The sequence below is a fragment of the Nerophis lumbriciformis genome, linkage group LG16, assembly GCF_033978685.3.
Source record: "Nerophis lumbriciformis linkage group LG16, RoL_Nlum_v2.1, whole genome shotgun sequence".
Taxonomy (NCBI): domain Eukaryota; kingdom Metazoa; phylum Chordata; class Actinopteri; order Syngnathiformes; family Syngnathidae; genus Nerophis; species Nerophis lumbriciformis.
This window is the reverse complement of record NC_084563.2, coordinates 32259186-32277343: the sequence shown is the minus strand read 5'-3', so window position 1 is coordinate 32277343 and position 18158 is coordinate 32259186. Positions and strand designations below refer to the sequence as shown.

Below are 18158 nucleotides of genomic sequence, written 5' to 3'. Positions count from 1 at the left end.
TACGACTGTACATTACTCTTTGCAGTTCCACTTTTGAATGAATGAATGAATTGTATTTATATAGCACTTTTTCACAATTGTCTTAAAAGTGTTTCACAGTGCATCCGGAAAATATTCATAGCGCTTCACTTTTTCCACATTTTGTTATGTTACAGCCTTATTTCAAAATGTCATGAATGTATTTTTGTCCTTAAATTCTACATACCCATAATGACAATGTGAAAATGCTTTTTTTTTTAAATTTGCAAATTAGTTTAAAAAAGCTAAATGACATGTACATAAGTATTCAGAGCCTTTGCTCAATACTTTGTTGATGCACCTTTGGCAGCAATTACAGCCTCAAGTCTTTTTGAACACGATGCCACAAGCTTGGCACACCTATCTTTGGGCACTTTCTCTCATTCCTTTGCAGCACCTCTCAAACTCCATCAGGTTGGATGGGAAGTGTTGCTTTTCACCCAGAAGTCTGTGTACGTCGCTTCTGCTTCTTTCTACTCCTTTTCGGACTCGACTCAAACTGTGATGATCTGTGAATTGCTTGCTTGTGTTTGGATGTTGTTTGTCCGAATAAAGCGGAAGTCAAAGTCAATGAAATACTAAGAGTTGAAGCAAACATGTCAGTTTGTTGGTGACGAACCCCAAGATGCAGAGATGACGGCAGGCATTGAGCGAGAAAACATGATTTAATTTAACACTATAGTAAAAAAAAAAAAAAAAAAAAGGGTACAAACAAAAGGCGCGCACAAGGCGAAGAACAAACTGGCTATGAACTAAAATAGCACAAAGGCTAACTGTCAACAAGAAACAAAAACACTAGTGATGGGTCCGGCAACACTGGTGCATCGGCGCATGCGTCGAGCTCATAGAGCAAAACCCTGTGTCGGTGCGCGTACCGCTTTTAGAAAGTCACGTGACCGATCATGAGCTGTTTGGGTCACGTGACCGATACTGTGTCGCACTGACGCCTGCGCGCCAAACTGTGTTTTTATAAGGAAGCGCATCTGTCAACGAGATGCTGCTGCCAACAGAATCGTCGCACTTCTGTCGTTGGTCATTTGTAATTTATCGTCGTCGGAGATCATGGAACAGCCTCAGGCAAAAAGAAAGATTTCCGCCGTGTGGGAATATTTTGATCATATATCGGAAAAAAATATTTGTGTTAATTTCCTTGTCGTTTCATCCTCTTCTCTCAAAGTTTCCACTTGATCTATTAGAATTCAAAATCTCTTTAAAATGATTCTTAGTTTACTATTCATATTTTCTGCAGGTTAAATGTCTCATTTGTACGACAGAATTGTCGTACATTAACAAATCCACCTCCTCAATGCTGTCAGCCGGAGAAATAATAACTAAGAAGAGAAATCGTCTAAAATTTAATATGTTGGAAAAACAGTTTTTTTTAAATAAAAATGTGTATAAAAACAAAACAAAAAAAAAACATTCCCAGTCCACAAGCATCCTCATTCACAACACGTTCTTAGATTTCCATGTTATGATACATGTTCACATTTATTGACTGTATCTAAAAAAGATAAAAATCTATTTTTATTTAAATGAAAATATGAAATAATTAGGGATGTCCGATAATGGATTTTTGCCAATATTCCGATATTGCCCAACTCTTTAATTACTGATACCGATATCAACCGATACCAACCAATATATACAGTCGTGGAATTAACACATTATTATGCCTAACTTGGACAACCAGGTATGGTGAAGAAAAAATTAATAAAATTAAATAAGTTAAATAAATTAAAAATATTTTCTTGAATTAAAAAAAGAGTTAAACAATATAAAAACAATTACATAGAAACTAGTAATTAATGAAAATGAGTAAAATGAAGTGTTAAAGGTTAGTACTATTAGTGGACCAGCAGCACGCACAATCATGTGTGCTTACGGACTGTATCCCTTGCAGACTGTATTGATATATAATGTAGGAACCAGAATATTAATAACAGAACGAAACAACCCTTTTGTGTGAATGAGTGTAAATGGGGGAGGGAGTTTTTTTGGGTTGGTGCACTAATTGTAAGTGTATCTTGTGTTTTTTTATGTTGATTTAAAAAAAAAGAAAAAAAAAGACGATACCGATAAAAAAAAAACCCGATACCGATAATTTCCGATATTACATTTTAATGCATTTATCTCTAGAAATAATCCTAAATGAAATACAATGACTTAGTTTATATTATTGTATATACTAGGTCATAAAATCAGTGTCAGTTGAGTCGGTCCATAGGTTGCCTGTAGGGATTTTTAATGTCCAGCAGATGTCAGTATTTAGTGACACAGTATCGACACAGTATCAATACAGTTTTGCAATGTGTCGAAACGCTTCATGACACCTCATCAACCCATCACTAAAAAACACCTACTGTGACACGAAGGAACTATGACATGAGCAGAGTGAACAAAAGTAGACAGAGCTACAACGACAAGTATTATGACAGGTAGTAGTGACAACAAGTAGCGACAATGACAGGTAGACACTACAATAATCCAGCACTGACTGGAGGGGGAGGCAGGTTTAAATAGCAGCTGGCTGATTGACACCAGGTGTGGCCAGGTGCCAATCAGTCACAGCACTCAGGGAGACAATCAGGAAATGAAGACAAAATAAAAGCGCTGACAGAAAACTAAGACAAACGCAGAGGAAAAACTAAAACACAGTCAAACTGTCAGGGACAAGCCTGACAAAACAGCTGTTGCCCCTTTGATTCTGCTTCCTTCTACTCCTTTTCGGACTCGACTCAAAGTGTGATGATCTGCGAATTGCTTGCTTGTGTTTGGATGTTGTTTGTCTGAATAAAGCGGAAGTCAAAGTCAATGAAATACTAAGAGTTGAAGCAAACAGCCGCTACTCAAAATCAGGTGATTAGCTGCTGGCAGCAACAAAGGACCTGTTGGAGACCCTTGCTCTATATTCAAATGCAAAGAATGCAGGAGCAATGTGGCCAACTATCACAGTCAGGTGTGTTTACTAGAAAAAGGACGGTGTGCTGAAACATTGTCACAGGTTCAAATGTATTTCACTGACAGATCTGTTGGTTGGTTTTTACTCCCTAAAACATGAATTGCTACAAAAGTACATGTCCTGTGCCAAAGCAAGCTTTTGAAATCTAGACCAGGACAAAAGGAATGTAACTTTATGACATTTACAACATCCAGTGACATTTCTCTCTGCATGTAACCCATGTACATTTAAATAAGACCAGTATGTGTATTTATTGTCAATGTGCTGTCATCACCTGTCCACTAGGCCATGTCTTGTTTTGTGTTTTGTTGTAGTTCTCCTATCTCTCCTTTCTTTGTTTACTTTGAGCACTGATTAATCTCACCTGCCATTGATTAGTGACCAGGAGGTTCACCTGCTTCTGATCGCTAATCAGAGAGCCTTATATATCTGCAAGCAACCTTGTTCTTTACTCTCTGCCAGGGGTGTCCAAACTATGACCCGCAGGCCAAGTCTGGCCCGCATCACAAGTTTAATAAGAAGTTCTGGCCCCGGTGTGTCTTAAACCTAACTTTAACCAACTGAGAGTTAGATGGATAATCGATTAATATCGATTCATCGTTACATCCCTATTACACAGGGGAGGGACAAGCTGTATGAAACAGAGATTACATTATTGTGTACTAATTAGTACAATACAACTTTAAAAAACATTGTGTGTGCTGCGTTGATAGTATCATAGCACAGCACACACAAAGATGTTTTGTCTTTGGGCGGGGTCAAAAATATATTTTAAAGATGAATAAAATACACTATATTGCCAAAAAGTATTTGGCCACCTGCCTTGACTCACATATGAACTTGAAGTGCCATCCCATTCCTAACCCATAGGGTTCAATATGTCGGTCCACCTTTTGCAGCTATTACAGCTTCAACTCTTCTGGGAAGGCTGTCCACAAGGTTGCGGAGTGTGTTTATAGGAATTTTCCACCATTCTTCCAAAAACGCATTGGTGAGGTCACACACTGATGTTTTGAGGTCACACACTGGCTCTCAGTCTGCGTTCTAATTCATCCTAAAGGTGTTCTATCGGGTTCAGGTCAGGACTCTGTGCAGGCCAGTCAAGTTCATCCACACCAGACTCTGTCATCCATGTCTTTATGGACCTTGCTTTGTGCACTGATGCACAGTCATGTTGGAAGAGGAAGGGGCCCGCTCCAAACTGTTCCCACCAGTTTGGGAGCATGGAATTGTCCAAAATGTTTTGGTATCCTGGAGCATTCAAAGTTCCTTTCACTGGAACTAAGGGGCCAAGCCCAACTCCTGAAAAACAACCCCACACCATAATTCCTCCTCCACCAAATTTCACACTCGGCACAATGCAGTCCGAAATGTACCGTGGCTCTACCACTTTGTGGCTGAGTTGCTGTTGTTCCCAAACTCTTCCATTTTCTTATAATAAAGCCGACAGTTGACTTTGGAATGTTTAGGAGCGAGAAAATTTCACGACTGGATTTGTTGCACAGGTGGCATCCTATGACAGTTCCGCGCTGGAAATCACTGAAAGCGGCCCATTCTTTCACAAATGTTTGTAGAAACAGTCTCCATTACTAAGTGCTGGATTTTATACACCTGTGGCCGGGCCAAGTGATTAGGACACCTGATTCTGATCATTTGGATGGGTGGCCAAATACTTTTGGCAATATAGTCTACATATTACACACATATATGATAACATAGGCTATCATAACACTTTATACTTTTATACATTTTTCTTCAGTCTTTGCTCCTTCTTTCTCTATAATGTACTTTTTAATTAATACGTGTATTTCTCTCTATAAGTTGGTAGTAATGATGATAATAAAGGTACAATATTATTATTCTTTATCATAATGGTAGGAGACCACGGGGAAGACCCAGGACACGGTGGACAGACTATGTCTCCCAGCTGAACTGGGAACGCCTCGGTTAGAGCTGGAAGAAGTAGCTGGGGAGAGGGAAGTCTGGGCTTCTCTGCTTGGGCTGCTGCCCCCGCGACCCGACTTCGGATAAGTGGAGGAAGACGGATGGATGGTATTGTTATTAATACATTTGAGATGATAGTAATGGTCATAATAGAAATACATATTATTATTCTTTGTTAACATTGTTATTACTAGTAATATTGTTGTAATAATACCATATATTGGATATATTATAATATATAAATTAATTATGGTATAATAATGTCCAATGTCAGTACTGTATTATTACTGTTTACTTCACTAATTACTTTTTCCAAATATTTAATATGCAGTATTTACAAAAATATGAATATTTTCAGTTTTTTCACAAGTCTTTTTTCTTCTTAACATGTATTCATGTTAAACAAATAAGGCGTCCTGGACGGCAGGTACCTTGGCGTGATGACGTCAGGGTGAAGGTGCGAACACGTGACACCGTCGTGGCGCCGAGCGACATCATCACGCTGGTGGCGGGCCGCAGGAGGAGGAGGAGCCTGCAAAGGTGTGACCTCCATCGCCCGAGTGGATCCGAGTCATTCAGAGGACCTGGAAGAAGACGACAGCTTCATTTTGCTTTTGTAAAAGAGTAATATCTTTTAAAGTTGCACCGACATCATGAATTTGTTGTTTTTCGTCCTTCTGGCCGTACAAATGCAGAGCGTGTCTCCCGGTGAGTTGTTTTTATTTACAACTTCTTTGTAACATCTTAAGTGGACTGAAGTTGTTCCATATTGTTGTATTATTTTTATTCTTTATTCTTCTGTTGTTGTATTTTTATTGATTGATTGAGACTTGTATTAGTAGATTGCACAGTACAGTACATATTCCGTACAATTGACCACTAAATGGTAATACCCCAATAAGTTTTTCAACTTGTTTAAGTCGGGGTCTACTTAAATCAATTCATGGTAATTGTAGTCTTACTTTATCTCATTATTATTTTTGTCAACACTTTTTTCTTGTCTTTCCTTCGTCATTGAATAAGTTATCTAGCTACACAATGTCTGTGACTTTCACTCCGTTATAAAATGTTACTTCAACACTTTTTAATGCCAACATAATATAAATGAGTGTGGATTTATATTAACCACATAAATAAAGTATATTAAATAGATAGATAGTATTTTATTGATTTCTTCAGGAGTTCCCTCAGGAAAATTAAAATTCCAGCAGCAGTGTACAGAATTGAGATCGAATTTAAAAAGTAAAAAGTAAATAATGCGGGTATAAATGGAAATAAAATAGAAAATATAACAATAACAATAAAAATAAAAAGCAAAAATAAGAAAAAATATACAACAGTAAAAATAAGAATATAACAGGAGAAACTAGGTAGTCGTGACCATGGTATGAAAATGTATTGCACTGTTTTTAATTGCTTTTTAATATATGTTGATATGAAACAGAGCTCAAAAACAGTCTTTGTTGCTGTCGGTGTTTCATCCACCAAAGCGCTTGTCTGGTATCTTGTCATAAATCTGCTCTTCACTGTCTTTTGACATGTCATGAATTAAAAAGTATGGATAGATGGAGTCACAGAAGGGTGGCTAACGATGGTGAGGGAGGAGCTCCAGCTGGGCTGTATTAAGATGCTGGTTATTGTATTAGCCATAGCCCTCACCAGACCCCTTTAACAAGGGTACGTGCCCCAGGATAAATGAGCTGCATGCCAGTTTTGGGGGCCCGGAAAACAAAAATTCAAAACCAATTGAAACATTATTGCATGACTACTGTTGAAGTCCCGTAATAATGAAACAGCGACAGGGTGGCAGGAATAGGAGATAAGAAAGAGGGAGTTAAGGTCTGGAGCCTTTTAAGCTTACTAACAAGTTGTTATCAAGCTTGTTAAAAAATGCTCTTATGAATTTACATTTGTGTTGTTTTTTTGCTGCTGCAGAGAAGGCGAGTCAGGGTGCTGGAGGATGGGGAGTGGGGGCGGGGTGGGGGTGGGGGGGGGGGGGTGTTGATGAGACAAGGTGGGAGTACGGAAACTGAAACAAGTCAGGAGAGACGACACCCACAAAGTAAAAAATGACCATCGGCAAGTAATTGTTAAATAGCAACAGTGAAACACCCTAAATAGTTTATCACAGCAGTGGATTCCTGCAAACCAAGAAAGAGTAGATAACCTAAATGACAATAAAAAAAAAAAAGACTCTGCACAATCCACGGTGAAATACCGGCAGCAGTGGTTGCCAGGAGGTCACCTTGAAAAATACAGTCACAATGTGTAGGACATGACAGTATGTTGACGTTGAATCCGATAAGTTAACAGTTAAGTTTTTTTGCTTACAGTAAATTACTATGAAAAAAAGTTGATGTATCGTTAACCTGTTTACAACAAAACTATAGAATTTACGGTACAATAGTGGCCGGTGTGTTTGCCAGGGATTCACTGTAAAATAAGTGAGGGCCAATTTTAATGTTGCCAATCAGCCTATCCCCAGGTGCATGTCTTTGGAGGTTGGGAGGAGGAGAGAACCCACACAGTCACGGGGGAGAACATGCCAACTGAAAACATAAAGAGCCCGGGATTCAAACCCAACATCTTCTCCCTGTGAGGCATAAGCGCTAACCACTGTCACACTGTGCTGCCCTGTCAGCAAGGGGGCGGGCTGGAGCCTATCCCAGCAGCTGCACTGGGGCGGAAGTCGCCACCTTACTGCAGGGCCAACACAGACAGACAACATTTACACTCACATGCACACACTAGGGACTATTTAGTGTTGCCAATCGACCTATCCCCAAGTACTTCATTTTATTTAACCCACAATACCAGAAATGTGACATAAAAGTGAAATATTTGTAAACAAATGATAGTAAAATGTAAGAGTAAACACAAAATAGTTATTATTCACTGTTAAAGGAGCCATATGTAATAATGTGGCCAGAAAAGGTACTGCAATCATGATCAAAATTCTGTAGTCCCCTCCCTCTCTCCCTGACAGAGGTTCCCAGATACGCAGCCGAATCCAACTCAATGGACTGGGCCACTCCAAGGAACTCCCAACTTCCACTGCCTCTTACTAAGGGTTGAGGTGCTGGGACCATAAATGCTAAATAGACAAGCGTTTTGTCAATAACAAATCTCTAAACAACATATTTTACACAGACATGTTCAGGATGTATATCATGCCTGCATACATTATCACAACAGATAGCAACCATAAAGTTATTGTCAGTACTATCAGAAAACTAAGACTAAAACCAACTACAACCAACACTAGCAATGGTTTTACTGGTGAGAATAAGTAGAGCATGCTTAGCAGCCTCATGTACGCCCAAAACTAAAGAGGAGACATTTTACTAAGGTATGTCTATAGGCTACACGAACGAGAAATTATTTTATCATGTGATTTGTCTCATGATAACATCCTTGGAACAGCTCACATTTTGTGAAAAGTGTTGCGTCTCTAAGCTGCAGGATTGATTGAAACTTGTATTAGTAGATTGCACAGTACAGTACATATGACCACTAAATGGTAACACCCGAATACGTTTTTCAACTTGTTTAAGTCGGGGTCCACGTTAATCAATTCATGGTCGAGGTAGCTGAGACATGATGGAGATGACCCAGTAGAACAGCAAAGGACTGGGGAGAAGTGCATACAATTATAATAAGAATACAAATGTTTTCAGCAGGTTTCTTGGTTTATAGCAAGTTATTAAAATATGCAAAGTTGTTGTTAAAATGTCTAATGAGTGTTGAAAGGTGTTTTCCGAGCAACTGTTAATACGTAATTAATAAAATGAGGATGAAAACATAAACATTTATTTTTGATCAAGAACACAATTTGATTTGCGCTTTCTAAAAGATTGTTTATGATTTTTTTTTTGTCATCTTGTTTGTTTGTTTTTTTCTTTCAGTGATTCACGACCTGTCGTATTTCCAAGATATAGAATCTGAAGATTCATACATCACAAAGTACAATGAATGGTGCCATCTGGATGCAGATGTTATTTGGCAATATAACAGCACCAACAGGAACGTCCTACCCCAACAGAACTGGATGAAGAAGATCACAGCAGAGGATCCACAGTACTGGCAGAGAGCGACAGAGACCAGTGTTGCTGTTGAGCAGTTCTGCAGAAACATGTATGAACCTCACATGAAGTATTACACCAGCCCTGAAGGTTTGTTTATGTTGAACTTTTGACAGTAAAATATGTTTAATGTGCTCTTTAAGATATATTTACTTCTAAGATATCACAGATATGTTGTCTCTTTCCATTCCAGAATGAACTTTAAAAAAATACAAGAATTGTGTATTAGAGAGAGAGAGAGAGAGAGAGAGAGAGGAGAGATTATTTTTACTGAATCTGGACTCTTGGGTACTCGTCTCAGTCAACTCGTTCACTTACTTAAACCTGCTACCGCTAGCTAAATTAAAAAAGGGAACCAAGTAAAAAGTTGTGCAAAGCTACAGATCTGGCGCTTGTCTCAAATCAGATCTATTTTTTTCCTTCCTGCCCGAGCTGCATCGTAAGCTCTACAAAACGAACAATTCGCTCATTCAGTAAGTCCCTATGACTCACCAATTAAAGGACTAGAGTTTTACTCTCGACTCCTGAGTTCTTTAGCAACACTCAAGTCTTAAGGAGAAACTTGTTTGAGAAGAGTGACTCGAGTACCCAGATATTCTTCAGTGAGTGACTCCTAAGAACTGAAGTCAGTAAAGTGAACCTAGTTTCACATAAATACTTTGTGTTACTCTCTTAGATACTTACTTAGGTATGTGGGGTTCAGGATGCCAATGGGATGAAGACACTGATGAGATCACAGGTTGGTATTGGGATAGGTTTGATGGAGGAGATGACTATGTGGCAAGGAATCCATGGAGATGGACCGCAGCAAAAGAACAAGCAGATCCCCCCAAACTGATCTGGGATGGCGACAGAGCTCCACCAGAGTACTTCAAGGACCACATTGAGAATTGTCCTTCTGACTTGAAGAAGTACTTGGCTGTCCTATTGAGAACAGGTGGAACCATACCTTTCACTTTCACATTTGTAACCATGTTAGCTTGTTCCCTATGAGAACATTACTAGCATTACAAACTATACTCTTTTCATTCTCTCTCTTTTTTTCCATCTTTTTTCCTCCCACACTTTCTCTCCATATTGTCATCTGTTCATATGTGGCCTCACTTCCTGTGCAGACCTTCCAATGGTGTCTCTAAACCAGAAGACACCGTCTTCTCCAGTCAGCTGCAACGCAACAGGTTTCTACCCCGACGACAAAGCCGTCATGTTTTGGAGGAAAGACGGCGAGAAGCTCCTTGAGGGAGTGGAGCAAACAGAAATGCTCGAAAACCAGGACGGAACCTTCCAGATGTCGGTGGACCTGAAGGTGGCGGGCGACATGGAGGGCAAGTACGAATGTGTGTTTCAGCTGACTGGTGTCAAGGAGGACATCGTCACCAAGCTGGAGAGCAGAAGCGTCCTGAGCAACTTGAGCGGTGAAGGTGAGATAGACACATTTGGTTAACTTGCACAATGATGTAGATGTTTCCCATCAGAAGTCTAAATCACTATTTTTAATCCATGCTATGTAAGTAGCTGTTTCAGATGCTACTATGTACGACTAATTCTTGGTCCAGTGATCAACCTTAACACGGACAAACAAACGCGTTTATCAATTTATTATGTGAATCACTTAACTTTGCGCTTGATAATTTTTTCTATCCAGACCTCAATACAAGCACATCTGGTGACACAACCACTGAGAGCCAAGCCACGATCCGACCTAGTACCACCAGTGGCACCTTCGATGTCACCACTGAGAGCAACCAAAACACCACCCGACCTAGTAGCACCAATAGCACCTTGGATGTCACCACTGAGAGCAACCAAAACACCACCCGACGTAGTACCACCAATAGCACCTTGGATGTCACCACTAAGAGCAACCAAAACACCACCCGACCTAGTAGCACCAATAGCACCTTGGATGTCACCACTGAGAGCAACCAAAACACCACCCGACCTAGTAGCACCAATAGCACCTTGGATGTCACCACTGAGAGCAACCAAAACACCACCCGACCTAGTACCACCAATAGCACCTTGGATGTCACCACTGAGAGCAACCAAAACACCACCCGACCTAGTACCACCAATAGCACCTTGGATGTCACCACTGAGAGCAACCAAAACACCACCCGACCTAGTACCACCAATAGCACCTTCGATGTCACCACTGAGAGCTACCAAAACACCACCCGACCTAGTACCACCAATAGCACCTTCGATGTCACCACTGAGAGCAACCAAAACACCACCCGACCTAGTACCACCAATAGCACCTTCGATGTCACCACTGAGAGCAACCAAAACACCACCCGACCTAGTACCACCAATAGCACCTTGGATGTCACCACTGAGAGCAACCAAAACACCACCCGACCTAGTACCACCAATAGCACCTTGGATGTCACCACTGAGAGCAACCAAAACACCACCCGACCTAGTAGCACCAATAGCACCTTCGATGTCACCGCTGAGAGCAACCAAAACACCACCCGACCTAGTACCACCAATAGCACCTTGGATTCCACCACTGACATCAACCAAAACACCACCAAACCAATTCCTGAGCTCACCAAGTCCAAAGATCATCTGGAAGGTAAACAGAGACAGTTAGACTGTTTCAGACAATAAATATGGGATTTTAACTCAACTCCTAAATATATGCAGGGTGGTCATTTAAACATTGAGAGAGGTGATTGGATTAGTGCAAGAAAGCGATAATAATCATCTTACTGAACTTGCAAAAAGCAGTATGTGTTTCTCTGTGCAGCACAACAGTGACATTCATTGTAGCCATTGATTAAAACCAGTGTTTTTTAACCACTGTGCCGCGGCACACTAGTGTGCCGTGGGAGATTATCTAATTTCACCTATTTGGGTTAAAAATATTTTTTGCAAACCAGTAATTATAGTCTGCAAATGATGTGTTGTTGTTGAGTGTCTGTGCTGTCTAGAGCTCGGCAGAGTAACCGTGTAATACTCTTCCATATCAGTAGGTGGCGGCCGGTAGCTAATTGCTTTGTAGATGTCGGAAACAGCGGGAGGCAGCGTGCAGGTAAAAAGGTGTCTAATGCTTAAACCAAAAATAAACAAAAGGTGAGTGCCCCTAAGAAAAGGCATTAAAGCGTAGGGTAGGCTATGCACTTAACTGGCTGAATGCTGGACGACAGCAAAGAATTACTGTGGAGCAAAGGCAATGTACATCCGAACATGACAAAGACGGATACAAACAACTGTAATATTCTTGATTGCTTAAAACAAAGTAGATGCCGGAAATATCGCTTAAAGGCAGACATGAAACTGCTACAGGAAAATACCCCAAAAAAAGAAAAAGCCACCAAAATAGGAGCGCAAGACAAGAACTAAAACACTACACACAGGAAAACAGCAAAAAAACCTTAAATAAGTCATGTCGTTACAGTACACCTACTTTGAGACAAGAGCTATATTGATGCATGGTTGGTTATGCTTTAAAGTCATATCCAACAATTGCAACAACGACTTTTTACTGTCAACTGAGTTTTGTTTTTTAATGATTTCTGCTGGTCGTGTGCCTCAGGATTTTTTCAACACTAAAAATGTGCCTTGGCTCAAAAAAGGTTGAAAAACACTGGATTAAACTATAATATATATTTTAAATGCTATTTTATTCTTCATCATGATGACAATGTTTGATGTTTACAAGCAACAAAGTTGTGCTTTTTTCTCTCAACAGACAAGGTGTGCTCACCAGACGTGTGCATCGTCTGTGTTGTTGCCACGACGGTGATCCTTACAACGGTGGTCTATCTGTCGATCGCCATCATCATCGTGATGGTCAAGCGTTACAGAAAGACACATGGTGAGGGACATATCTTCTCTGTCTTCTTCTCAGTGCAGCATCACTTTCTGCACTTCCTAGGAGTAATTTGAACCTTCTGTAAGAGCACACACGACACAGTTTTGCGTATCTAACTTTAAAATGTGTTCTTGTGATAAATATTGGAAAAATGAGAGATGATGTTAACCTGTGTTTGTCCGACAGCTCCCGATCCGGTCGTCCTTGTCTCAATGAGAATGCTTCCTGAGTGAGACACGGCAGCTGGTGAGTTAACTTACAAGGATTGTTTGCCCTTCCAAATGTTCTTCGGACTTTGGGTGATGATGATCTACAACTTGGATTCACTTTTGTGTGTAGTATGCTGTCATTTTCTTCCTCCAGGACTGCTTGTGCACTGAAACACCGAGATGTCTCCATCATCATTTCACTAGGAGATGAGATGTACTTTGTTCTTCATGATACATTAGTGTTATACTCATGTTTTACCATGTCACGTTATGCCATGTCTCCTTTGAATGCTTAGAAAATGTGTTATGATCATATCATGTTGTATCATGTTTTTGGTGTATCGTCTTGATTTTAATCTTTAAGTGTGTGCTGAAATGCAAACTAAGAGTCGTGGTATCACCACTGTTTATATATCATGTTGTGTCACATTTATTTCAATAAATCAATTTGTTCATTCTGGCTCTTAAAGGAGGACCAGTCAGAAAGTTATGTTACGAGAAGAACACATAGAGAAGAGAAACAATTGTGTTTTTACAGCACAAACTGAAAGCCAACTAAGATTAAATACCTTAGATGAAAGCATAAAGTATTATATTTTGGTATCGCCTTACATTACTAACAATAAGCTCCATGATATGCCAAATATGGATTTGTCAAAATTCAAGTGCAATGTTCTTGTTCTGTTGGTGGACACTCGTTAAAAGCAGTACCATTCCAGTGTGACCACTGCTGTGTCACTTTATTTTTAGTTGAGTCATTTCAGGGTTTTACCTTTGACCAATAACCTTTAACAGTTAATTTTGTTTTGACCAGTGACAATTCAAATGTTAAAACGTTAGATTCCTGCATTACACAAGCTATATTAATCATGAAAATTCAGATTGTTTTTCTTTTTGCAGTGGCAAGCTTTCTTAAGATTGTTGTATGAATAATGTTAAAATAACTTTGTTAATTGTGTCGATAATAAAGATTTTTTGATTGCAAATCCTGTTTCGTTGATTTCTGTGGTTTCCAATGGAAAAGCTGGTTTTGAACCAAACTATCTTAACTTCACTTGACCCTAAGGGACACTTGACCTTTTATTTGATGACAACAAATGAGCTACCAAGAGGCAGCAATGCACTATTTTAAATGATAATGACAACATTCATCCATTTTCTTTTACTGCATACTTGATAAAGTACATTCATGTTCTGTCAGTCTAGACCCCCAAGATGCAGAGACTGGGGATGGCATGCAGGTAAAAAATGTATTTAATAGTCAAAAACACAAGGTAGTGCAGGGGAAATGCTACCACAAGCAAAACAACAGAATGCATGGAAGCAAGACAAAGTAGTCACAAACTGATCGAGTAGCATGTTCAGGGCAGGCTGGTATAAAAAGAAACCTTATTGGCAACCTGAAAAAGGTGTGCCCAGATTGCCAATCAGGTGAGGGAGACAGAGCTCAGGCCAGATTTGTGGTGAAGGCAAACCGGAAGTAGAACTGAAAATAAGAGCACTGGAAAGGAAATCATACCAAACAGAGTAAAAGAAATGAACAAAGTCCAAATGAACAAAGTCCAAACCTGTCATGACATTCATGACAGTAACCCCCATCCAAAAACAGATTCCTGACGTTTAAAGAAGCCATATGTAATATTGTGGCCAAAAATGGTACTGCAATCACAGTCAAAATGATGTAGTCCGCTCCCCCTTTCCCTGACTGAGGTTGCCAGATACGCAGTGGAATCCAACTCAATCGAATGGACTACACCAAGGACCTTCAAACTTCCACTGCCTCTCATTAGGGGTTGAGGTGCTCAGAACATAATAGCTGAATAGACAAGCGTTTTGTCAATAACAAATCCCTAACCAACACATTTTACACAGTAATTAGGCTATTTTCAGGATGAAGTACATCATGCCTGGGTACAATATCACAACAAATGGCAATCATATGGTTATTGTCAGTACTATCAGAAAACAAAAGACTAAAACAAACTACAACAAACGCTAGCAATGGTTATACTGGTGAAAATAAGTAGAGCATGCTTAGCAGCTCAAAACTAAAAAGGAGACATTTTACCAAAGTATGCCTATAGCCTACACAAATGAGGAATGATTTTATCATGTGATTAGGCTGTCTCAAACTGAGAAACATGTTTTTTTTTTGCAAATAATCATTTACTTAGAATTTAATGGCAGCGGCACCGTTATGGTTGGACGAGGGAGTTGTGACGGCACAGAACCACAAGGGGAAAATATTGCTCCATGTATATATATATATATATGTATATATATATACGGTATATATATATATATATTAGGGCTGCAACAACTAATCGATTATAAAAATAGTTGGCGATTAATTTAGTCATCGATTCGTTAGATCTATGCCATACGCAGAGGCATTTTTTTTTTTTTTTTATAATTTTTTTATAAACCTTTATTTATAAACTGCAACATGTACAAACAGCTGAGAAACAATAATCAAAATAAGTATGGTGCCAGTATGCTGGTTTTTTTTCAATAAAATACTGGAAAAGATAGAAATGTAGTTTGTCTCTTTTATCCGATTATTAATCGATTAATCGAAGTAATCGACAGATTAATCGATTATCAAATGAATCGTTAGTTGCAGCCCTAATATATATGTATATAAATATATATATATATAAAAACAATATAATATAATATATAATGAACAATATATTTATACAACAAGGAATGGTGTGTATGGTGTAAGACTATGTCCATCCATCCATTTTCTACCGCTTGTCCCCTTCGGAGTCGCGGGGGTGCTGGAGCCTATCTCAGCTGTATTCGGGCGAAAGGCGGGGTACACCCTGGACAAATCGCGTAGGAATTAATTGCTGAGTGTTTACCAGAAGTGATGAGTGAGAGGCGGAAGATCAGGAGGACAATGGAGCTCGGAGGTCCGTGAGACGAGCAGGAAGTCGGGGGCTTAGCGTGGCGTCAACAGGTCCGTGTCCAAAGCGAGGGGGTCAAGATCCAAGGGTAGCCAGAGAACCAGACAGAAAAACGAGGACGACGAGACGCACAGCTCGCCACGGAGGAACAGGGATTTGCTGCAGGAACGACACGACAAGACAATGAAACACGGAGGGGAAAACAGAGATCGAGCAGAATTGCATCAAGCATCAGGTGATCGCTTACTGTACACCAACAGAAGGTTATGTTCCAGCGCGGGATGGCAGGTTGTGTTGGCTTTTGAAGGCAGGTCTGATCATCAGCTCCAGGTGTGCAGATTGCCGGCGATTGATTGCAGCTGTTTGCTGCTGCCAGTCTGGGGCGCGCTCTCGGTGCAGCGCACAGATGAATGCACACTGACGCACACCCGGACCGTGACAAACACATTGCAAAAAAGTTGGCACAGGGGCATTTTTATCTCTGTGTTACATGGCCTGTCCTTTTGACAACACTCCGTAAACGTTTGGGAACCGAGGAGACCAATTTTTGAAGCTTTTCAGGTGGAATTTTTTTCCATTCTTGCTTGATGTACAGCTTAAGTTGTTGAACAGTCTGGGGTCTCCGTTGACGTATTTTACACTTCATAATGCGCCACACATTTTCAATGGGAGACAGGTCTGGACTACAGGCAGCCCAGTCTAGTACCCGCACTCTTTTACTACAAAGTCACACTGTTGTAACATGTGCAGAATGTAGCTTGGCATTGTCTTTCTGAAATAAGCAGGGGCGACCATGAAAAAGACGTTGCTTGGATGGCAACATATGTCGCTCCAAAACCTATAAGTACCGAACAGCATTAATGGTGCCTTCACAGATGTGTAAGTTAGCCATGCCTTGGGCACTAATACACCCCCATACCATCACAGATACTGGCTTTTGAACTTTGCGCCTTTAACAGTCCGGATGGTTCTTTTCCTTTTTAGTCCGGAGGACACAACATCCACAGTTTCCAAAAACGATTTGAAATGTGGACTCGTCATACTACAGAACACTTTTCCACTTTGCATCAGTCCATCTTAGATGAGCTCGTTGATAAATGGCTTTTGCTTTGCATAGTAGAGTTTTAACCTGCATTTACAGATGTAGCGACGAACTGTAGTTACTGAGCCCATGTGGTGATATCCTTTATACACTGATGTCGCTTTTTGATGCAATACCGCCTGCGGGATCGAAGGTCACGGTAACCGCCTAAGTGCAGAGATTTCTTCAGATTCTTTGAACCTTTAGATGATATATAGACCGTAGATGGTGAAATCCCTAAATTCCTTGCAATAGCTCGTTGAGAAAAGTTATTAAACTGTTCGACTATTTGCTCACGCATTTGTTGACAAAGTGGTGACCCTCGCCCCATCCTTGTTTGTGAATGACTGAGCATTTCATGGAAACTGGTTTTATACCCAATCATGGCACCCACCTGTTCACCTGTGGTATGTTCCAAGTAAGTGTTTGATGAGCATTCCTCAATTTTCTCAGTCTTTTTTGCCACTTGTGCCAGCTTTTTTGAAACATGTTGCAGGCATCAAATTCCAAGTGAGTTAATTTTTACCAGTTCGAATGTTAAATATCTTGTTTTTGCAGTCTATTCAATTGAATGCAGGTTGAAAAGCATTGGCAAATCATTGCATTTTCTTTTTATTTACCATTTACACAGCGTGCCAACTTCACTGGTTTTGGGTTTTGTATTTACGAGTTACAATGCTTTAAAAAAATAATCTATTAGTTGTCTAGTCTTTCATGATTGTGAACGATAGGCAACATTTCAAAATGAGTGCAGTTCTTTAAGAACACAGTACAATGAAATGTCTGAAAAAAAAGCAGTGTCAAGCCTATGAAGACAGACATTTTAAAAGCCAGGTAAAGAATTGACATTGTGTATCAAACAATTACAGCGAAAGACAAATTATCTCACCTCAAGATAAAGATTAAACGATTGTGAATCCAATTGAATTAAACGAAGAATTAAAGAAATATCATGGAAAATTTAATAACTTCGAAAAAAATTCAAGCACATCTAAATTGAATGACTTTTTGGACAACATTCATATTCAAGATATCTCAGACTAACATTGGCCGAAAAATCTCAAGCAATTCAGTCTAAAAGGAGAAAAAAAAACCTGGACCAGATGGGATACCCATCAGGGTTTATA

At 39.8% G+C, this 18158-nt stretch overlaps 2 protein-coding genes across 2 annotated transcripts in view; one reads left to right on the top strand and one right to left on the bottom strand.

Moving 5' to 3' along the window:
- uba6 (ubiquitin like modifier activating enzyme 6) overlaps positions 1-5618 on the bottom strand; it is a 138368-nt gene extending 132750 nt beyond the window's left edge. Inside the window, exon 1 of the mRNA XM_061977021.1 lies at positions 5356-5618. Within this exon, the coding sequence (XP_061833005.1) occupies positions 5356-5477 (122 nt within the window). The 5' untranslated portion in view covers positions 5478-5618. The remainder of the gene's footprint in view (positions 1-5355) is intronic.
- LOC133617200 (uncharacterized) lies at positions 5490-14024 on the top strand. Its single transcript, XM_061977025.1, has 8 exons — positions 5490-5632; positions 8830-9096; positions 9683-9943; positions 10122-10427; positions 10652-11587; positions 12707-12832; positions 13016-13075; positions 13193-14024. The coding sequence occupies exons 1-7, from the start codon at positions 5578-5580 to the stop codon at positions 13060-13062; spliced, it is 1998 nt and encodes a 665-aa protein (XP_061833009.1). The 5' UTR covers positions 5490-5577; the 3' UTR covers positions 13063-13075; positions 13193-14024.
- The last annotated feature ends 4134 nt before the right edge of the window (positions 14025-18158 follow it).